This window comes from Dicentrarchus labrax, unplaced genomic scaffold, assembly GCF_905237075.1.
Source record: "Dicentrarchus labrax unplaced genomic scaffold, dlabrax2021, whole genome shotgun sequence".
NCBI lineage: Eukaryota > Metazoa > Chordata > Actinopteri > Moronidae > Dicentrarchus > Dicentrarchus labrax.
In genome coordinates this window covers 30704567-30726817 of record NW_026136704.1, presented here as the reverse complement: position 1 = coordinate 30726817, position 22251 = coordinate 30704567, and the positions used below count along the sequence as shown (strand labels likewise).

Here is a 22251-nt window from a genome sequence, read left to right as displayed (position 1 = left end):
GTTACTGCAGTTCACAATCAAACAACAACAAAGAAGCATGGCAACAAAGTTAAACAAGTGACAACAACAACAACAACTAAAGTCACGATTTATTAATAGGATAAATAAATAACAGAGAATAAAAAAACAATAAGTAAACATCTGTAGGAAGATATAAATAAAAATCTGACATATTGTAGCATAAAATAATAATAATATTGGGATTTTAACATCCCCTGATGGATCCAGCTGGAGGAGGAGTTGTAGTCTTATTGCAGCAGGCAGAAAAGATCTCCTTAGTGCAATGGAGATGAAGTAGTCTGTTGCTAAAGGAGCTTCTCTGCTCTGCCACAGTGTCACATAGAGGATGGGAGGGGTTGTCGATAACCAGGACCTCATCCTCCCTCATGTTTGCTGCAGTCTATTAATAAATGTTTGACAGACGGTTTATTACAATTGATTTAATGTATGTCCTATTCTCAGACCAGTGCTGACTATCAATGAAGATGCCAACATGTTTTTGTATATTCTAAAGATGTCTTCCGGTGTCACATTGGCAGTATTCATGCCAGGTTTAGTCTATCCGATCCTTTATGATTCTTGAACTTCTGCTTTACTTAATGGTACTTGTAATTTGTGGTAATTTGCTGTCGTTTTATTGTTTTGCCAAAATTCTACATGAGCAGGAACCCAAAGGAAGGAGATATCCCCAAAAATACCCCAACCTGTGCTCTCTTATCCATGCTCAGTAATCCCTCTAGCCTCTCTCTCTCTCTCTCTCTGTCCCATACCTCCTACAACTCAAAACTACATGTCCCACTGACTCTTCTTCCCTCGCATAAGCCTGTCTGATGTTTCCCTTCCATTTTCAGGGTTTTGTTTATTGCACAGTGTCCCAATCTTAACACTGACATCACTGTTTCCTCTGTCCTGTGTCCACTCCACCCCATTTGATGAAGATGCCTCCCTTTCTCCTCTCTGTTCCATCTTTCTTGCCACATTTGGTTGTTTCTTCCCAGATTACATGTTTAACCTCTGATTTACTAATTTGCATTTCTATTTTTAGAAAGACAGTTAGTCAAGCTACAAAAAGCTTCATGGTCTGATTTCTACCAAATCTTCTGTGGATCATCATCAGACGAAGCTTATCAGTAGTTGTATGACGCTTGTTGACATCTTATTTAGTTATTATAAGATATTGACAAATGAACTTCAGAAGGGGCGTGAGTCGGCACATAAACAGACATAAGTCAACAACTGTTGAGACAATAACCACAAAAACCACAAGATGCTGGACTTAAATATCATGTCATAAATATTTGTGTGATTCACACAATCGGTCATCCACATCAGTGCACTTTGAGAAAACAAAGATTTGGGAGATTCTGACTGCTTTAAATAAATACTGTTGCCAACAGAAATATACATCAATCAGCCAAAACATTATGACCAGCAGAACAGAAATATAAAAAATAAAGTTACACAAAAGGGAACGGTCACACTAAAATATCTAAATCATATTTAAATAAAACATTTTACATTCAGTTATACAGATGTTGTTACTGCAGGAGTGTATTTCATTGAGTGTGTCCTCTTATCTGTGAGTTATTGTGAGTTTTGACCACAACAATACAACCACTACCAGAACTGAATCGTCTCTTAAAAACGTCTTTCCTGTGTGTGTGACCACAAATACCCTCTCACACACGAGGCATCAAAAGTATCTTATCGGCAGATCTTCTCACGTGCGTGCCTTCTCATATGACTTCCCAAACACTCGTGTGTGTCCTCATATGTGTGTCTTCAAAGCTGAAATGCTTCAAATTCACACACGTTCATCTACTGATCGCAAAGGCTGAACAGAAACTACCCCACACGCCGATGACACAGCAATTTGGAGTTCAATTTCGGACTCAAGGACACTCTGACACGCAGTGGAGGGAGCCAGAGCCGGAGGTCCAATCGCCAGCCTTCTGAGTGCTGGAAAACCCGCTCTGCCTCCCGAACCGTAGCCTCCCAAATGACCACGCGTGTGGATTTTTAGATGAGTTTTCAGCACTGACGTGTAACCAAATCTTTTCCCGCAGATCTTGCAAACATACGGCTTCTCACCAGTGTGGATTCTCGCGTGGATTTTCAAGTTACTGCCACGCCCGAAGCCTTTCCCACATATCTGGCAAATATGCGGCTTCTCACCCGTGTGCGTTCTAATGTGATCCTTCAACACGGACATCTGACTGTACCTTTTCCCACAGGTGTTGCATGAATATGGTTTCTCACCGGTGTGCATTCTCTGGTGTACATTCAATGCTGACAAGCACTTGAAATATTTCCCACAGGTGTCACATTGTAAAGGCTTTTTACCTGCAACAGTATAACGTTGAATGTCAGACGAGTTACAATTGGACATTTTGTTATTGTGACTTTTACTTTTCTGGAGTATTTTTTTCTCTACATTTCCAGTTGATCCTGAGTCCTCATGCTTGACCTGATTCTGGTCTCGGCTCTCAGCTACATGAGCGTTGTTATAGAGGAGCTGGTGGTCACTCTCTGGTTCTGGTTCTGGTTCACTGGGGTCACTTAACTCATAAGCAGGAATCAACATAAAGGTTTCAGTCTCCAGCTTCAGTTCAAGCTGCTCTTCCTCCTGACTGCTGCAGAGTTCCTCCTGTTCCTCTTTAATCTGTGGAGGGTCTGGGTCCTCTCGGTCCTCTTTAATCTGTGGAGGTCTCTGTGGAGGGTCTGGGTCCTCTCGGTCCTCTTTAATCTGTGGAGGGTCTGGGTCCTCTCGGTCCACACTGGAGTTCTGGTTCTGGTTACAGACATGTTGCTGTAGGAGGTCTGGAGGATAAAAACATGCAGACATATGAGTAAACCAGTTTATTGAAACAACTGGGGTCATATATATATAAATAAATAGAATTCCTCGGTATAGTGTGAATAAATGAATGTAGTTGTACACACCTATCCTGTGTAACTTTACTTGAGGTTTCCACACGAGGTCCAGCAGTGTGCGCTGACGGTCGATCTCTTTCTGGTACTCGACGATAGTTTTAGTAAAAACTCGGAATATTTCTTCAGCAGCAGCAGTTAGTCGCTCGTTCACAAACTCTCTCAAAGCCTCAACTGAACACATCGTTGCTTCATTCATAAAGTCACTCATTAGAAACGCTCCAACAACAAGATCTTCTCCCTGATAATTGAATATATTCACGCGGCTACCAGAGAGTGTGTTGTTTACTGTCGGTGGGTGTCACACTGTTCAGGTCCGATAATGGAACTGAGGCAGCTTTAAGTTCCGCTTTTAACGGATGTACATCTTCCTCACTTCACTACTCAAAGAAATTAAGAACTTTTTTCCCTCCTAAACTATTATTTTGAACTATCGCCGTCCTTTCTTTACTTCACAGATAATAATAATAATAATAATAATAATAATAATAAGGGAAAATGTAATTACTGTTTCCCCTGACTTTCCCTCTTACTTATTTTATAGTGTTTATTCATATAAAATATAATTTATAATAATATATGACATATTGAAATGGTATTTGATATACCCATATTGATATATAAAGCAATGCTCATAATGGAATATAATTAAATCCACTTTAATGATTAATGATTTGAAATACAAATGAAATAATTACTGCATAAATAAAAGTAAGAAAATATATTCAGAAGTTTTTTTATTTCTTTGATTTGATTGTCAGTAGGTTTTTCAAGACATCCTTGTAATTAATGCTATTTGTGGGGCCTTGGCATGGAAACATTTGGGAACCCCAATCAGAACAACTGCGATTACAAGACATTTTCTGCTTCTACCTGTGGATTGTGTGCAAACTATTTAATTAAACTGACTAATTAAATCCCACATGCAACCTCTATGGTTGGGAAATGAAGCCAACACACAGTTCCTCAAACGACCATTAGAGGCTGGCTCCAGAAGTGAGTCAATCTCCATAAGGCCTTATATTAAAACGCCAAACTTTACAGCAGAAATCACAAGTTTTAATCATAATAAGAGGGCATAATGTGGATTAGGGTCCGTGTTTCTTGGCTGAGCTTTAGAGAGAGTGGAAAAAGACGACAGGCATGAACTCACAGCCACGCTGGTACTGGGGTTTCCACAATACTCGTCGTTTATTACTAACACAACATTAACATCAACCTCATCAAGCCCGGTTGTACAGCCACTGTTTTATCACACAGGAACAAAACAGGCCACACGTAGTTCAAACGTTACTGTTGAGTTGAGACGCAAAAAGAAAACAGGTGCTCAGCAACAGGCATCCATTCACAGCAGGTGTACCGCTCAACTAACTCAAGACAGGTTAGGTGCTGTCTGATGACACATTGTCACTGACACGTTTTTTTTCTTTTTGTTCTGTTGTGACTGAACTGACTGAATTATTATTGATATACATTTGCAAACTGTCACTTCAAGCTTTATTAGAAAGATAAAATCTTGCTCAGATAAAGAAATAAATAAAGAAAAGACAACGTGCAGGAGTTTGTTTCTCCTGTATGGCTCATTTCAGAAAGTAAAGAAACCCTGGTTGAATTCAGAAATAACACAAGAACAGATGAAGTGGTCAACAGTTCATTTCCTGGAGCTGGATGTCAGCTGCAGATGCTTTCGCCCTCCTCTGGTTTCCTCTCCGTGTGAAGAATCCCACTATGATTACCATGACTGGCAGAGCCACACAGAGCGCTATGCGGCTGATGGGCAGGTGGACGGGACAATCAGTGGCAGCTGAAGGAATCACACTCTGGTCAGTGGGATGATTTTCAAACAAAAAGGTAGATGTGAAGTCCAGAAACGCAGCCCTGTTGTTTTCCTGGGTGGTCACCTGACACCTCCACTTCCTGTTGTTGTCGTCCGACTGGAGGTGTGTGATCAGAGTGATGTTGCAGCGAGTGTGGCCTATCAGCTCGTACCTGTGCACATGGTGGAGATCATCAGAGAAACATCACACAGCTGTCAGTCATCTGTAGCTAATGTTTGGGATAAGTCAGTGATATTCAGCTTCTTGTCAACAAATCACACGAGAAGATCAAAAACCAGCAATGAATTGATCCTATTAACGAGTAGTGGAGACTGGACTGGAGACAGTTTGATACCAGAAGGCTGGAAACAGACACATGCAGATTCTAAGAGAAGAAAGTACATTTTTTGACCAAGGTTGTGTTTTGTTTAGTATTTACACTATTGCAGATAAAAACCAGATGTTTTATATGAGGTTAAATTGTTGTTTATCCATCAATAGCCGACAAGGGTGGGTTGTAACACATCTTTTCAGTTATTCCACTTTTATTGTATAGCCCAGGGAAAAGATAAAGCCATACTCACCGGTGGTGGCCGTACTCAATAACAATAAGAAAATATACTCGTGTGGACACAAATCTGAAGTTCAGACGCTGACTAATTTATGTCAAATTAAAATATGTAGTTCAGACCAAATGACAACGTATTTCATTTATTTTCTACCAAAATAGGTTTTTATTTTTTTAATAACCTTTAACCCAACTCACAATCTTCTCTCTCATTAATCAAAGGACTAATTGAAGGAGTCTGGACCCGGATTGTGGTGTGAAAGTCCTGCAATTTGTCCAAAAAACGCTGTCTGTGAACATAATCCGGTCAGTTTGTCACTACAACTTAATTATTTAGTAATATACAAACGTAATTTCTCTGAGACAGGGTTATAAAAGGTGTTACAACCCCCTCCTTACACACAACTAAGAACACTTTGCCAATCTTTTTTTAAAAGCATCTAATGAGTGTTAACTACCCTGTTGGATTTATAATTCAATATTTAAATGTTCTGAAATGAGAAAATAGTCAACTGTCAAACAGCTAAACAAACAATTACTTTATAAATTTGTGGGTTTATTTTATTATATTTTATTTATTGAACTTCTGTCTTGTTTTTTTAGTTAGTTTTATTGTTAAAACTAATAAACGTTTTAAATAAAAAGTAATTGTCCTCAAAATTTAACTGACAGAAAACTTCTTCTTTGACTTCCTGATGGTCATATTAAAAATATCAAACAGGTTATTCAATGTACTGACAAACAGGGTTAGGGAGTAATGGATTACATGTAACTGAGTTATGTAATCAGGAAAAAAACTGTAATCCATTACAGTTGCAGAAAAAAATAATCAGATTACAGTTGCATTTACTGAAAATTAGTCTTATTTAGCAGATTTAGCAGAAATTAGGAATTTATTTATCTGTTTGATTTCACCTTTCTCTGAGGATTGGGGACCATTATTCTTACTTTTCTTTCTTACTCTTTCACACTCATTTTACTTCTCATGTCTTGTCTGAGATGTTTTGCTCTGTGTATGAAAAATGCAACATTATTATTTTAAAAAGAAATGTCAGAGAACCTGCTGTCTTTGAGCAGCATTGTGCCATCCTCATTCGCCCAGTTCAGGTTGAACCCACTGCTGTATTTGCAGCTGCCAGCATCATAGAAAGTGAACAGGACGCAGTTCAAGGTGAGGTTTCCTCCGGGCTGCAGGTTGGTGATGGTGGAGAGTGAAGTGATGGTGAGGAGAGAGAGGTAAACGTCAGTGATGGCGTCTCCTTGCTTCAGGCAGACGTAGGAGCCGGCGTCCTCGACCCTGAGGTCACTGATGCTGAGGAAGCAGTTGGATGTGATGGACATGCGGCTGGCTTTGTCTGAATCTGCATTCACCTGCCCCTCGTTGACCAGATTGTACAACACCTGACCGCCTTTGTAGAAGGTCCAGAAGATGAGGGAGCAGTCTGAGGAAACCAGTTTGGTGCACGGCAGGATGGTGCTATGTCCAAGTCTGCTGTACATGAACTCTGCATCCTTTTTGCACCTCACACCTGGAAACACAAACGTCTCTGTGAGCGGCGAAGAACTATAAATCTACAAACTCTTTTTATTTTTCTAGTTTAAATAAATAAATAAATCCCAAACAGAAGATGACCAGTGTTGCTTTGTGGAGTTTATGAGCAGTTCAATCAAACCTTCTCAGACAGTTTCTTACTCTTTTTATTGTAGAGCAGAACTCTGAACTATTAATCGCCTTCAGATTCATCTTGTGACCCTTAAGTTGGGAACCACTGGACTAAACTATATAAAGTAGCTCCACCTCGAGTAACTACAACAATAAAATGCTGTTTTAACATCGATGCATCAGTATTAATAATATAATAATAATGTTTTTTCTTTTTACTTACTTGAATAAAACTTTAAAAAGCATTTTTCACATTGTTTTACATTGTTGTACTGATACTTTAATTAAATAAAAGCAGTCGGTCATATTCCAACTGAACTTAACATTCAGGATACAGATCTTCTTAAAATACTACTTGTAGCAAGTAAAAAAGAAAATAACTAAGAAATGGAAGATAAAGACCAACAAAAGGTCTATAAAATGGTTTTGTATCCTTAAATTAAAGTGTTCGTCCAAATGATGTGTACACATGAATATAGATATTGTATATAAAAAAGGAAAGGTGAAATGTTTTTTTATTCTATTTACTTATTCCCTTTATTTTTAATCTAGTTCTCATTTTCTTCTTCTTCGCTCTCCTTCCTCCAGTGCATCATTCCTTCATAACCTTATTCCTGTGATGTATTTGTTTCAGTGGGCTCATACTGGGTTAAGAAAATAATCGAAGTGCTTCTTCCCCCACTGAGCAGATCAAATGCAACCCTAAATGGATAAAAAAAACAAAAAACAAACAGCTGTACGTACCTGTTAAAAGCAGACAGGTGAGCAGCAGAACTCCTTTCAGGTTTTTGATGGCCGTCATGTCTGAGATTTAACCTCAACAGCAGCTCTGTGTCTCTCTGCTGCTGCTCTCTTTAGACGACTGTCTTCATTTCCTGTGTTAAACTAAACTGAACAGGACACACGCCTCAGTCTTCATCCTCTCTGTCATGAGGGACCCACCATGTTATTACTCAGTATTATTTAGTTATTATGGAAGGGATGGAATACAGCGTACAGTGTGCATTAGAGGATGAGCCCTGCAACATTTAATCTGCTGTTTGATTAATGCAGAAATATTCAGAGATGGCAAAAGTACAGTTCTTTGCTCAAGTAGTAATTTAAAAAATGAAAGTAAAGATTCAACTTCTTTACTTGAGTAGATGTGAAAAGGTATAAAGTAAAGTTAGAAGTCTTAGTTCCCTAAAGGAAAGAATAATAAAATAATATAACTGCATAAGTGACCTGAAGCTTTCTGCAGGTTAGATTTAAACTGTTTTAAGAACATTATGAATTCAAATTACCTATTTATATACTGGCAAAAACAGCATGAAGGATGTAAAGGAAAATCAGTATTGGGTCAATTTCCCACAATTCTGATTATTTGATTTTAGACTTTTTAAGACCTTGCAGACACCCTGTGAATGGTTGAGGCTTTGAACTAACGTCCCAGTTTAACTCTGGCGAGGGACGTTTGTTACGTGTCATTCCTCATCAGTGTTGGGCTCATTACTCAAAACATTTAATTTATCACTCATGTGAGTGACCTGTATTTACCCAAGGATCTTAAGCTGTAATGTAATGTAAACTGTAATATTATTAGTAATAAGTTACACTATTAGTTACTGGGGGGAGTAATATCATTACTGTTATACTGCCGAACACTTTTCTTCATCGATCTCTGTCTTCATCTCTGTACAGTCAGATCTAATGAAGTCATAAAATAGTGTCTCATTATAAGAAATAAAAACCAAAAAAACCACCTACGTCAGTGTTCTTACACTGTGGTTGGTTGGGAACATTACAGAAAGGTAAAACCATCCACTTTGTGATCATTGTCACCAATCAGAGTCACTTTTCTTATAATGAGACACAAGGTGTGAAATGCAACTGTGTGCAATTTTTCTCCCGCTGGGGGGTTTTAAGAGGAAGTGTTATTGTGACACATTGTGGTGAAGATACTGCAGGTCGCATCCCCACACCTCCCATTTCTTTGAAAGAAGGACGGAAATTCACTTTGACCAGATATTTTAGTGAAGAACCAAATTGTGTTTTAAATCTTCTGTTTGTGTTTTGTTACCAAATCGTTCTTCTGAAATTATAAAATCATTCTGCAGCAGTCTGAGAGTCTTCACACGAACAAAGTACAACAGAGAAACATGATCTACGAAACAATGAGAAACGAGAGTCTGCAGCCGTGCTAGCTGAAAAAAACCGCCAATGTCATTCTGACATTCAGTCACAAATCAGGAGTCAGCAACTTTTACCATCAAAAGAAAAAGAGAAAAATCAATCATTAACATCAATGAATAAAAATGTTAATCTGTGGCTCTGGAGTCCTTCAGCTCTTTAGACCCTCTCCATTGACTCCTTGTAGCTTTGGGAAAAAATATCTGTTTATAATAATAATTGGTTCAACATGGCGGAAGGTGACCCGTGGCGTCTGCAGATAAAAACAGCTCATTCTAACACACGATTCTTATTTTCAGGCGATTATACACTAATGAAAACATACCTATGAATCAGAATCACAATCAGAAATACGAGTATTGTGGAGTTCTTATTTCTACCAATAGATCCCCCTAAATGTGACACTGGACCTTTAAAGAAATCTTTATCTCAAGCAGCAAGGAACTTTAGTTTTATTTTGATGGTGGTGGCCCCTGTAGACAAATGCGGTAATGCTTCTACCTCCTAATTTCATTGATTTCAAGGGGAATCACTGATGGTCTTGTTTGTTTATGTAGGTCATGGAGCAGCATCAGTATTACATCTAGTTATATTACCAGTTAAAAACTCCTTGTATTGTAGGTTTGAAGTTTTCCGTCAGACCGAGTTGATGATTTCCACTTGTCAGTTTCAGTGTCCTATTTAAATGCTCTAAATACAGCTATTTCTTCTGTCAGCAGTTTTTCATATTTATTATGAGACACTGAACAGACTCTTTTTTTTACTGCAATATTCAAATAATATCTCCACCTCATGTGCTCCTAACCACAAGCTCCCAACTATTACTACTTTATACACCAAGATATGCTTCTGTGGGCCCCTACTGTCCCTTACTATACCTAGCAATATCATTTATATAAATATATTGGACAGTCAGAGAGAGAGGAGGGCATGCAGCAAAAGGCCACGTCAGACTTATTTCTCATACCTGCTCCGCTCTCTGACCTCTCTGATACAGGACGGACTGTTTATATCTAATGTTTATTGTTGTTTTCACACTCTGATCACACAGGAAGTGGTCCCACATGACGGTACAGTGGTTGTTGGAGACCTTGCCCTGCTCTGTGGTGAACACTGCTCCGCTTTCTGCTGACATGTTTGTTCAGCTTTTGTGTTTTATGACATTTCTGGTTGTTAATCTGGGTCATGAGTTGCCCAGTGTTGTGTGCATGATGCAGTGGAGATCCCCTGGTACAATCTTTAATGCTGTTAGGTATTTCAAACCTTACTTATTTGCAAGAGGCAGGTTCAGTATGTGAAGGTCTGTATGACGTCATTAAATCTAACAAAACTTTCAGAGTAAAAAAAAAAAAACGTTTGCGACTGTGTAGTTGTTGTTTATTAACATTTAGAAGCAGCACAATTTTACTGACATTACACAGGGTATGAAACAAAATTCATATTTTTAAGTACCTAAATTAATTATAAGGTAATAGTCTTTGATATAATAAAGTAATGCTTCATCCTAAACCACAGTCATCATTGAAATTCATTATATACAGATGTTTTACTGTCTAAAATGTGTAGTGTTCAAAATCAAGACCCCCTTTCATTACCTAAAATAATTCAGGAAAAACTGCAACTTGGTGTTTTTAAAGGGTAACTTTGGTATTTTTCAACCTGGATCCTATTTTCCGATGTTAAGATCATCTTTGTTTAACCAGAAACAGCTGTTATATCACTTTGTTCAAAGCCACCAGACTCCATTGATAAAAACAGTAACAATACGTAACATCTTTCCCATTTATTAGAATAACAATCTGAGCCTGTCAGCGGCTAAAATATTTTTGTTTTCAGAAACAGTGTGTACAGTTTGCAGTTTGCTGCAGCACTCTGATCACCACCAGGTGAATACGAGTTTGTAAAAGTAGTCGTAGCTCCTGGACAGGAAGCTCTTCTCCATCACGTGTTGCTGGACGCTCACCCTGTAGCCCTGAGTCTCGATGTCCATCTTTACACAGTCCAGCAGGTCTTGAACGGACGGGGCGGCCTTCCATGGTCCGAACGTCACCACCGACTCCTTATCCGCCTCCAGGCTGTTGATGGCGTTGTCATAGAAACCCAAATCCTCCTCCGTCCGCAGCACGCAGATCATGATGGTGGAGTGGCGAGCGGCGATGGCCTCGGCCCTGGCGATACGAATCAGCACCTGAAAGAAAGGCGACATCATCAACAGATAAACAGATTACGTGTGGATGAAAGGAAAAATGTGTCAAAAGTAAAGAGTTGCATCCCATCGTGGAGACAGCTGAACTGTATTATAGTTATATTTTTATTTTGAGTGCCTCTGAAAAGACCAGCGTGTAGGATTTAGTGGCATCTAGTGGTGTAGTTGCAGATTACAACCCCTTCACCTCACCCTCCCCTTCCGAGCACAAAGGTGAAACACGGCGATTCAACTCATGTTACGAAAACACAATGATTCTTATTTTCAGGTGATTATACTCAGATTAAAACAAACCTACAAATATTATATTCCATTTCTGCCAATAGAGCATCCTAAATGTTACACACTGGACCTTTAACCATTGAGCAGAAACACACCGTGAGAGCTGAAGACTGCCATGAATTCACAGGTTACGGTGTTCTGGAAATGTTTGTTAACAGTTGGTTATTAGTGAGTAGAAATAGTGAGTGCAGCTGACCTCGATGTTTTCTTTGTAGTGTGGGACTCTGGAGAGGAACTGCTGCCTTCCCACCAGCTCTCCAAATAACTGAGGAGTTTCCTCCAAACGTTTGATGAGTGGTTTGATGTTGTAGTACACCGCCTCCCTGTGAACCTGCACACACACATTATACAATACAATGCGATAAAAAAACAGTTATCAAACACTCTTCACTTACTCTCCTTCGTGGTGTGAATAAAATTACAGGACTCAAACCTCCTGGATGTTCTCTGTAGGCAGCCAGTCTGATCTCAGGAAGTCGAGGACGGCTCCGAAGTGCGAACCATCACGGTCGATGAAGTGTCGACCCTCTGCGTCTGTGCGTAGTTTGGGTTGTCCGCTAAACAGCTCAGCCAGCTTGGAGTCGGGGTGTTTCCTGAGCGTGCTCAGAAAGGTGCTGAACAGGTGACCCCCGACATTTAACCTCACGACTGGAGAGTGCTGAGAGGAAACATTGTTTATTTATTTCAACTTTATGAAACTGTTTGGTTGCCCGTCTGTTCGGGGCTTGAGCACTGCTGCTTTGGGGACCTTTTTCACAGCAGCCATTTCGACAGGAAATAGTAGGGTAAACACAAGTGGTACCAATGAGGATGATGCAGAGACCCTATTGAAACTGCTCAGATTTTGAAACTGAACTGAAATTAATTGCATTCTTGGAGGCTGCAACATGCTTCAAAAGTTATGAAAATGTTCGTATCTTATACTTCTTGCACACGGGTGTGGCAAAACTCTCGACAACGCCTCCTAAACTGTATCATGACTGGACGTACAAAAAAGTGTTCTTGTGGTTTCTGTGCGTTGTATTTTATTGTCTTCCTCCAAGAGAATTGATCGGATAGACATGAGCAATCTAAAGACTTTCACAATTAAAAGTTGAAGGGCGTGGTGACAAATCTCACTGTTGAAACAGGAGGAACTTCACTGTACCTCGTCCAGTTGGCCCCAAACTTTACGTTTGATAGTCATAATCATAGTGCCACCTGCTGGCAACACTTAGTAAGACTTGTCTGGTTGTCATCTGATTTATGTGAGATTTTCATGCCGTGGTCTATAAATGGTGGGGTGGCACATAACATGACAGCTGGTGTCTGACAACATTAGTGACAGATTCAATTAAATGACAGTGAAAACATCTGGACTGGCACTCATTCACAGCAAAAACAACACAGCAGCACGTCGGTTACTGTGTGCTCAGAAGGGCGTCAGCGTTAGTCACCTTCATATTGATTTGCTCAGGTTGATAAGACCAAATGCCTCAGCTGTCTGTCAGAACAACAGGGATGTCTGTTAGTCCTGAAACGCCCAGTGACAGCCGCAGTGACAGCAGGCGCACAGGACTCAATCATTCATGGCAAACTGTAGAAACTCATTTTTACATGGGACTGGAAATCCACAATAAATAAAGATTGCACCGATTCTGGTAAAGCAATAAGTTATGAATAGAGCTCGGCGGATATGAGATAATACCAATTTTAGAAGGCAAAAGTTCACAGATTACTGATAAAGTGAGTTTTTATGGTTAAAATAGACCTTTTCTATGTGGATTGTGAACCGATATGAGTCTGCAGAGGTTCTCAGAAGGCTGCTTTCTTAATTAAATAACTTTATTAGTTAAATAAATGTTTAATTATTATTATTTTATTATATACATTTTACTATTATTATTATTTACATCACTGAGAACTGCTTCTTCTCTCTAAAGGCCTTTACACACTGGGGCTGTGTTAATTAATCACTTATCTCACAGGTCAATATAAGATTTTATTGAACGCGAATATTACACACATTAATTTAATCATACATCACATTGCTTCCAGTATGGTTTAGGTACGTGAGAGAGGTGATGACCTGGAGCAAAGGACCACAAACTGGAATGGAGCCAGTGCTGCTGCAGTGAGGACTCAGACTCATCCAGGTGAGCTCCCAGGGGTCTCAGGTGTGTACAGGTATATTATCTATTCAGCCCCAGTGTGTAAAGGCCTTTATTTTGTGCTGCTGGTCACAGTATTATAAATCACAGCGACCTCTGCTGGACAAACGCTGCAGTGACACCAAAATATCACCACAGGAATTTTAATCAGAACAATCTCTCTCTCTCTCTCTCTCTCTCTCTCTCTCTCTCTCTCTGTCTCTCTGTCTCTCTCTCTCTGTCTCTCTCTCTGTCTCTCTCTCTCTCTCTCTGTCTCTCTCTCTGTCTCTCTCTCTCTGTCTCTCTCTCTCTCTCTCTCTCTCTCTCTCTCGTACTCACTTTATATTAACTGGGTTAACCTGTTAAATCACTTGTTAATGTAATGGTGTAGAGTAACTAAGTACATTTACTCACTACATGTTTCCATTTTAGGATTTTACTCCATTAGATCCAATCAGAGAGAACTAATGTAGTTTTTTATAGTGAGTTTAAAAACTACATTTCCCTCTGAGATACCCTGCAGGAGTTAATAATCCTCCGGCACACAGACTTCTGTCTCGGTTGATTAACTCGAGTTTCCTTTAAGTTTTATTCCAGTGTCCTGTAGAAGATGGCGGCTGTTTAACCGCCTCAAACTAACTCTTTCAGACTTTAAACTTATATTTATACACACTGTATATCTGCAGTGAATACTGAGCTCGTAAAGCAGGCTGATATTAAAGTTTCTTATCTTCTGTCTGCGCCTGCATCCACCTGTTCCCAGGTAGGAAGTTGAGTTCCGCCCTCGCTGCTCCACTAGATATCAAACTGATGTTAAAAGGGTTTTCTTACTGGAACTGCGGATGAAGAATGTTTCTCAGAGGTTTTGTAGTCCGGCAGACTCATGTTGACTCCAGCGTTTGTCCAGGTGGGAGCTGGGAGTTTTTACCTTGCTCGACAGGTAGGAGTGAGGGGGCGTGGCCTAACCCGGACCTGGATCTTCAGTGCTGAGAGGATGAGTCACTCAGAAGGTAAAATCTGTGACTTTCTGCCCTTTTATGCATCAATATTATCTACTTATAACTCCATTGGTTTTATCTTGTATATATTTGTTTCTTTAGGTTTTCCCTTCCCTGTGAGTGTAAAGTATTTACTGTATTTATATGTGTTTGTACTGTTCTTCCAATTTAATTAGAAATGTATGAATTAAAGTAAAATGTCAATAAAATGAGTAAGATTAAGGTTACACTTAAATTACTGATATTTCGTAAATAATTTCTGTATATTTTTTGTCCCATTTTTTATTTCCACAATATGCCACTACCTCCTTCTGTAACCTGTGCATTATAATTCAACTTTAAATCACATCTGTATATCATATATATGATATACAACAAATTCTTTTTTCTTCCTTGATATCTTGTATTTTCTCTATTTTGTTATTTAATGCGTATTTTCGTTTTTTCTCTCATTTACTGTTTTACACATCTGGAGCTACTGTAACAATTTCCCCAGTTAGGGCTCAATAAAGTCTCTTATATTTATGGAGATATGTTCATAAAACAATGAATTTCATCATAAACAAATGACAAAGTATAATGACTTTATCTATGCGGTAGTTTCTCCACTAGTGGTTTGCAGGAAACACAGCAGAGTGAGACATCTTGCTTCCTCCTGTCAGGTGACTTCCACTCTTTCAGTGCAGATTATGTTGAAGTCTGAGTCACTTTTGACAAGTGTAAAAAGGAAATTAGATATCCACCCAGTCTACAATCTTTAAAGAACAAAACGTTTGTCCAAACGTATAATAAATGTAAGAATAGAAGGCAACACGAGAGCACGTCAGATAACTTAACTCTTCAGTTACCGCTGCACATGGATGGAAATGATTCAGACCAGAGGGCCGAAAAACATCCGCACACAAAAAGGAAACAAACTTTACAGCAGGCAGAACATATGAGGTTTAACAATAACACAAAACCAACAGACACAAAAGGCCAATTAAACATCTTCTTGTCAGATTTGTTTTGGTAAAACTGACACTTTCACTTTCTTTAAAGCTTTCTCTGTTGATGCTTTTTCATTCATGTATCTATTAAAAAGTATTGATAGATGAGCTTTTATTAAACATTTGTGTGTCTAGCAACCAACTTGTCTAGACTCTGTAACAAAGTGATCACAAGATGCTGAGTGTATTTTCCAGATTTTATTGTTTTTGTACACAAATAACAGTGGGTCTCGCTTCCATCTGTTGGACCGCTTGAAACCTGTAAAAGACAAAAGCAATACATAAAAAACTCTTAATAAAACCAATTAATGGTAAAATGGTACAAATATTAATTTCCTCATGACTTTATGAGTTTAATAAAATAAAACATTTAGTGAATTTACTGACACTTAACTTTATTAAAGTATTAATTTGAAGCTTTAGGTGAGTTACTATTGCAGCCAGAGCCACGTCGCTTTGGTCAGTTCGTTGGCATTTTATTGACCAACCATCACGAATACAGTCAGATTCTCTACGTTCAGTTATTTTAAAATCAGGTAACCATTCATGTGCTGCTTCAACCCTTCTCAGACAAATGCCTCGATGTCTTCAACCGTAAAGGACTTCCTGCTCTGGGGAACTGGAGCAGAACCACAGAACGTGGATCTACACCAGTGACCCCCAGAACCAGTTTGAGTCCCGTTCCGACTCGTCATCGTATCATCACTGAAGGGACGAAGACTGAGACTATAACTGATCTTTGTTTCCTGCTTATTGTCATTTCATGGATATGAATATATATTTCACACATTAAAATAAAATGCAGTCAGTCAGTCAGTCAGTCAGTGTCTCTCTCTCTCTTAAATTGAGAACATAAGCTTGAGAAGGACTTTCACAGATAAAGCCTGTTGGTGTTGGTGCCCCCATCGTCTCTTACCCTCTTATGCGGTGGGTACAGGTGTTCCCTGGGGCATGACGGGCGCCTCTGGCTTGGCCCCCTTCTGCTCAGAAATGGGTGTGGTGGGCAGGTTCTCCTCCTTGGGCTCCACAATGCTGACGTGGTCGGGCAGGGGCTTCTTGGGGCCAATCTTACCGCTGGGGTCCCAGGGCAGCATGATCTTCACCTTGATGCCCAGCACACCTGAAGAGGACCAACAAACGCATCAATAAACCAGTAATCAGATCAACAGAAACAAAAGCTGAAGTACAGAGATCCATTCTACACTTCATCTGTGCATCATAGTGACAACGAGCTTCCTCTGACACGTAGAAAACCCAGTGTTACTTTAGGGTTCCTGCTGGTTTCAACGGGTCCAATTTTAAGACCATTATGAATTTTATATGATATTTAAGACACATTTTAAAAATAAATGATTGGTTCCTTGTCAGTTTTGTTTTGTAGTTGTTGCAGCATGATCGATCAATACAAATCCCGCCCCCCAAAAAAACTTTAAAAGGAGACAAATGCCACTATGTTAAAAAAAGTACACGCAACGTCATTAATTTATCAATTTTAAAGACAATTCATATCCTATATTCAAATCTTGACCTCCAGATTTAAGAAAACATTGTTGTTTCACATTGTCAGTGAAAATTTACTTTGTGATCCCAACATTAAACATAAATATCCGTCAAAATAATCTCAATACGATGTTTTTATCATATTGTACAGTTCTACTTTAAGATCCTGCAGACACCCTGTATTTCCTTAATGTGTCACCATGTCCCCGGTGGAGCTGTACTCACCCTGCCTCAGCAGGACGTGGCGGACTGCTGTGTCGACGTAGTAGTTGACGGGGTCTCCGCTGTGGATCATCAGGCCGTCCACAAACTTCATGGACTTGGCCCTCTGACCCCTCAGCTTGCCGGACACCACAACCTCGCAGCCCTTGGCGCCGCTCTCCATGATGAACCTCAGGACACCATAGCAAGCCCTAAAAGAGAGGTCAGTCAGGTTAGTGTCAACATACAACCATTGTTTTTATTTTGATTAAAAGTGTTTGTATTTAAGTTTTGGCAGAACTGAACGTCCTTTAAAATAATAAACAGCTACGATTGATGTGTGTCCTCTGTTGCGTCAACCCTTCTCAGACAAATGCCTCGATGTCTTCAACCAAAAGGACTCACGGCTCTGAGGAACCGGAGCAGAACCACAGAACGTGGACCTGAACCAGTAACCACAGAACCAGACTGAGTCCCGTTCCGACTCGTCATCGTATCATCACCGAAGGGACAAAAACAAACACTCTGCTTACGGCTGAGGCCAGTTTATGTTGTGAACTATTAAATCTCCTCTGCAGAAACATGTCACATTTGCTGCTTTTGGTGCCTTTTTCTTCATGTTTGATAAAGTATTAGTACAATATTCTTTGCTTTTAATTGTCACAATCTGTACGTAGAGTCTAAATCTATTCCATAACCCTTTAAAAGACAACACACGCTCCCTTTAATTCCAAGACTTACAGGCACTTTCCTAGAATACAGAAGTATTGAACAGCTACACAACTACAAGAACAAAGTCATGGACTAGAATAAGACGGGGACTGAGGGATCAATCAGCTCCAGGTACAAATCATGAATTCTGGCCTGGCAAAAAAGGTGAAACTGGAATACAATGAAACAATATAATACAACTGGGGGCTACACGCAAAGTAACATTTCTGATATGATGTGAAGGAATCAAATCTGAGCCATTAAGAGACTGGGTTCAACTTTAAAGTGGAGATGTATTAGTATCATAAAGCTACACGTGTGATCTTTGAGATGTAGAAGAGTTGTAAATCCTACCAGTTGTCGTACTGCAGTGCTTACCTACGCACAGCCAGGCCTCCCAGCAGCTTGTAACGCAGAGACTCTGCCTGAGCGATGGCGCACAGACCACGGGTGGCAACTTTCTCAGCATACAACTACAACAGAGAGAAAGAGAGGAGACAGTTCAAACATCCTGCCAGAGTAAAACTACAAGTGATCATTACGTCTGATAACATCCAGATACATGAAGATGCTGTTTGCTAGAGTTCACATGCATCCCACCTTCACAAAGAACAGTGAACAGGAAATCTCACTACTACTGCCGGAGGCGTTAACCTTTCTTTTTTGGAAATACACTCCTGATGCTTCAACCCTTCTCAGACAAATGCCTCTGTGTCTTCATATGAAAAGGACTCCCTGATCTGGGGAACTGGAGCAGAACCACAGAACGTGGACCTGAACCAGTCATTCCCAGAACCAGACTGAGCCCTGTTCTGTCTCGTCATCGTATCATCACTGAAGGGAGGACAATCGAGAATCTGAAGCCTTTGCGGCTGCATTCATTTTATTCTCTTTAACCTCTGGATCAATTAAATACTGTAGTGATCAATAAAAGGATTTATTTTTCTCTATTTAATGCTGTTATTACCACAAAACCATGGTTTCAGTGAGCACTTAATGTAGTCCTGGTGTCCTTCCTTACCTCCACACTGCCCTCGGGGAAGCCGAATCTCTTCTGGACCACAGCGGTCAGCTCTCTGATGCGACGGCCCTTCTCTCCCAGAACATTCTGGGTCCTGAAGACAGTTTGAGACATTTAGGGTCAATAAAAAGGTCAAAAGCACCAAATGAAAAAGTTCACTGCTGTTATATGATAGTGCTGAATGTTGTGAGCGGGCCATGATTTGAACCGCCGTTTAAATGTAGTCAAGTGGGAGGAAAACAGTCACATAAAATACTTTTTATTAAAGTTTAAGTAGAATTAACGTTAATTTAAAATAGCTACGATTGAAATAACCACTTTGTTTTACTTTGTCTTGTATCAGTCGTGTTGTCTGCATTCATTTCCACTTTATTACTTTAATCAGGTAACAATAGACAATATGCACTCTCTGTTGCTTCAATCCTTCTCAGACAAATGCCTCGATGTCTTCAACCAAAAAGGACTCACGGCTCTGAGGAACCGGAGCAGAACCACAGAACGTGGACCTGAACCAGTAACCACAGAACCAGACTGAGTCCTGTTCCGACTCGTCATCGTATCATCACCGAAGGGACAAACACAAGGATGCTTACGGCTGAGGCCAGTTTCTGTTCAGAACTCCATTAAATCACCTCGGCAGAAACATTAAACTATAATTATATTTACTATTTCATTGCTATAAAAATCCAACTGGTTTACCTACAGTTAAATGAACGAGACGAGGAGGCACTCAACCGGGCCACGATTTGAACCGACGTGCTTCAACTGATGCTGGACTGGACGCAGTGGTAACAACTGATCTATTTTACAAACTACATCAGCATAAAGCCGAGGAATCATTCCTACAACTACTTTATATCTCCTGTGGCAATGCAAAACAAAAACAACCCACTATATCTGGTGAATATATAAATTATTAGTGATCAATTGTGCATCCCAACCATATATGTTTACCATAATAAAGTCTTGAGACTCACCTTGTGGCCAGGATGATGATCTCGGTCCTGGTTGGAGTCACACGCACCTCCACACCGGAGTAGCCATCTTCAGCAAGCTCACGAGTCAGAAACTCGTTCAGCTCGGCCTTGAAGATACCGTCTGAGACGAACTACGGAGAGAAAACAGAGTCAGACTGATGTTATTATTACTGATACACATTTTAAATACTTTATATACTGTCGGTATTTTAATCTACAGCAACGCATCGCTCTATAAGATCATGTTCGTAGTGCGGCTGTCCTGTGAGAACAATAATAACAACGACCTGTTTGCAGCTTTTTTGTGTAATTTCCAGCTTAATTAATGAAAGATTTTACACAGAATATTTAAGATAAGTGGAAGAATTTAATAATCACAAACATAGTTGTCGCTGGACAGAAAGTGCATGAAAACGTACAATCTGGAGAGTAAAACAATATACAATACTCTGCTGCTTCAACCCTTCTCAGACAAATGCCTCGATGTCTTCAACCAAAAAGGACTCGCGGCTCTGAGGAACCGGAGCAGAACCACAGAACGTGGACCTGAACCAGCAACCACAGAACCAGACTGAGTCCCTGTTCCGACTCGTCATCGTATCATCACCGAAGGGACAAACACAAGGATGCTTGAACTCTATTAAAAATCAGCAGAAACATTAAACTATAATTATATTTACTGTTTCATTGCTATGAAATAAAACTGGTTCAGTTAAATGAGACGAGGAGACGCTGAATCCACTTTATAAACCTTAAACTTTACACTGCTGGTGTCCTTTAAAGTCTAATTACAGTTTTAAACTTTACACTGCTCGTGTCCTTTAAAGTCTAATTACAGTTTTAAACTTTACACTGCTCGTGTCCTTTAAAGTCTAATTACAGTTTTAAACTTTACAGGTTTAATTTTTCCTCAACACTAAAACCACAGATTCTGTATTAAACCGAATTTCTCACACATAAACATTAAACTTCCACTTTAGATATTTTAATCACAGGTTAGTGATATTATTGCATTAATTATCGATTAATCCTCCTGATATTGTCGCTTTGAGGGCAGCATTCAGTCATTAGACGCAGAAGCTAACATTATGATCCGTTAGAGGAGACGAGCAGAGATATTTCTCTCCGTTTAAAGTTTATAATGTTTATATTTACACACAACCGGGCCGAGAGGATCACAGGAGAGCGGGGCTCACTGCCGGTAGGTCCCGGTTTATAACTCATGCCCGGCCGCGGAGGACGGAGCCATGTTAGCTCGCCAAATGAGGAGGAGGCAGCGCCGGCAGCATCTGGATCAATCCTCTCCGGATCGGAGGGGGACGAGATCGATTAACACCGGGACGAACCGGTAACGGTTGTATCCTCGTCAGCACGACGCCATTTTAATGTAAAGCCTCTGTCTGTGTGAGTAAAACGGGGATAAAACAGTGCTAACCTTCCTCTTCTTGGAGATTTGCACCGCCATCTTCCAATAGGCCGTAGACAGGAAAGGACCGCCAACGGACGCGGAAGTGGTTTTATACCAAAATGTCTAACTTCCGGTGACGTCGTGTACAGGCTGTGTCTGGGACTTGTAGTTTTTTTTAAGAAACACAGTTTAAACATGTTAAAAACTAATTTCCTAATTTTTGTTTAAACTTTATTGAGAAACGAATTAACTTCATTCTATATATTAACTTTAAGACCACCAAACATTGAATTCATTGTTAATTATTGTGTTTCTTTTACTTTAATTATATTAAAATGTGTCATATGATGCTTGATGAATTCAGTGCTATTACACATCTTGACATAAAACATTTGTAAATACATTTTATGGATCCAAACACCACTTTTATTAATGTGCCACAATGGTCTGATTGACATATGACATTATCTTAAATTAAATTGTTTCATATAAATGTTACTTCACACCATATTTAGATTATTTTTGTCTAGTTTCTATGGATACAGCAGTTAGTAAGTGAGCACATGGTAGTTGTGAACATGTGCATGGAAAATAGATATTGGAAAAACTAGTAAAATGTAATTAATGAGCTGATAAGCAAAAGACAAATCTGACTTAAATAAAATTGATAGAGAGCCTTGA

The 22251-nt window shown here is 39.6% G+C and overlaps 4 protein-coding genes and 5 non-coding genes across 9 annotated transcripts; all 9 read right to left on the bottom strand.

Annotated features, from left to right (window-relative positions):
* Positions 1 to 77: 77 nt before the first annotated feature.
* On the bottom strand, positions 78 to 3238 carry LOC127362640 (zinc finger protein ZFP2-like). Its single transcript, XM_051398638.1, has 3 exons — positions 2944 to 3238; positions 2755 to 2820; positions 78 to 2706 (listed from the first exon to the last, which is right to left on the bottom strand). The coding sequence occupies exons 1-3, from the start codon at positions 3140 to 3142 to the stop codon at positions 1805 to 1807; spliced, it is 1167 nt and encodes a 388-aa protein (XP_051254598.1). The 5' UTR covers positions 3143 to 3238; the 3' UTR covers positions 78 to 1804.
* Positions 3239 to 4098: 860 nt separating this feature from the next.
* Positions 4099 to 7881, bottom strand: LOC127362655 (uncharacterized). Its single transcript, XM_051398656.1, has 3 exons — positions 7724 to 7881; positions 6377 to 6845; positions 4099 to 4920 (listed from the first exon to the last, which is right to left on the bottom strand). The coding sequence occupies exons 1-3, from the start codon at positions 7779 to 7781 to the stop codon at positions 4575 to 4577; spliced, it is 873 nt and encodes a 290-aa protein (XP_051254616.1). The 5' UTR covers positions 7782 to 7881; the 3' UTR covers positions 4099 to 4574.
* A 3035-nt stretch (positions 7882 to 10916) lies between these two features.
* On the bottom strand, positions 10917 to 14736 carry kctd14 (potassium channel tetramerization domain containing 14). Its single transcript, XM_051398717.1, has 4 exons — positions 14597 to 14736; positions 12070 to 12294; positions 11833 to 11967; positions 10917 to 11336 (listed from the first exon to the last, which is right to left on the bottom strand). The coding sequence occupies exons 1-4, from the start codon at positions 14648 to 14650 to the stop codon at positions 11025 to 11027; spliced, it is 726 nt and encodes a 241-aa protein (XP_051254677.1). The 5' UTR covers positions 14651 to 14736; the 3' UTR covers positions 10917 to 11024.
* A 1199-nt stretch (positions 14737 to 15935) lies between these two features.
* Positions 15936 to 21696, bottom strand: rps3 (ribosomal protein S3). The gene is made up of 7 exons (XM_051398662.1): positions 21598 to 21696; positions 20163 to 20293; positions 19186 to 19279; positions 18543 to 18637; positions 17478 to 17665; positions 16669 to 16872; positions 15936 to 16011 (listed from the first exon to the last, which is right to left on the bottom strand). The coding sequence occupies exons 1-6, from the start codon at positions 21625 to 21627 to the stop codon at positions 16673 to 16675; spliced, it is 738 nt and encodes a 245-aa protein (XP_051254622.1). The 5' UTR covers positions 21628 to 21696; the 3' UTR covers positions 15936 to 16011; positions 16669 to 16672.
* Positions 16314 to 16463, bottom strand: LOC127363273 (small nucleolar RNA SNORD15). The gene has a single exon (XR_007884764.1). It is a non-coding gene; the product is annotated as a small nucleolar RNA SNORD15 (small nucleolar RNA).
* LOC127363271 (small nucleolar RNA SNORD15) lies at positions 17814 to 17961 on the bottom strand. The gene has a single exon (XR_007884762.1). It is a non-coding gene; the product is annotated as a small nucleolar RNA SNORD15 (small nucleolar RNA).
* On the bottom strand, positions 18855 to 19004 carry LOC127363272 (small nucleolar RNA SNORD15). The gene has a single exon (XR_007884763.1). It is a non-coding gene; the product is annotated as a small nucleolar RNA SNORD15 (small nucleolar RNA).
* On the bottom strand, positions 19608 to 19756 carry LOC127363269 (small nucleolar RNA SNORD15). Its single transcript, XR_007884760.1, has one exon. It is a non-coding gene; the product is annotated as a small nucleolar RNA SNORD15 (small nucleolar RNA).
* On the bottom strand, positions 20625 to 20774 carry LOC127363270 (small nucleolar RNA SNORD15). The gene has a single exon (XR_007884761.1). It is a non-coding gene; the product is annotated as a small nucleolar RNA SNORD15 (small nucleolar RNA).
* Positions 21697 to 22251: the final 555 nt, after the last annotated feature.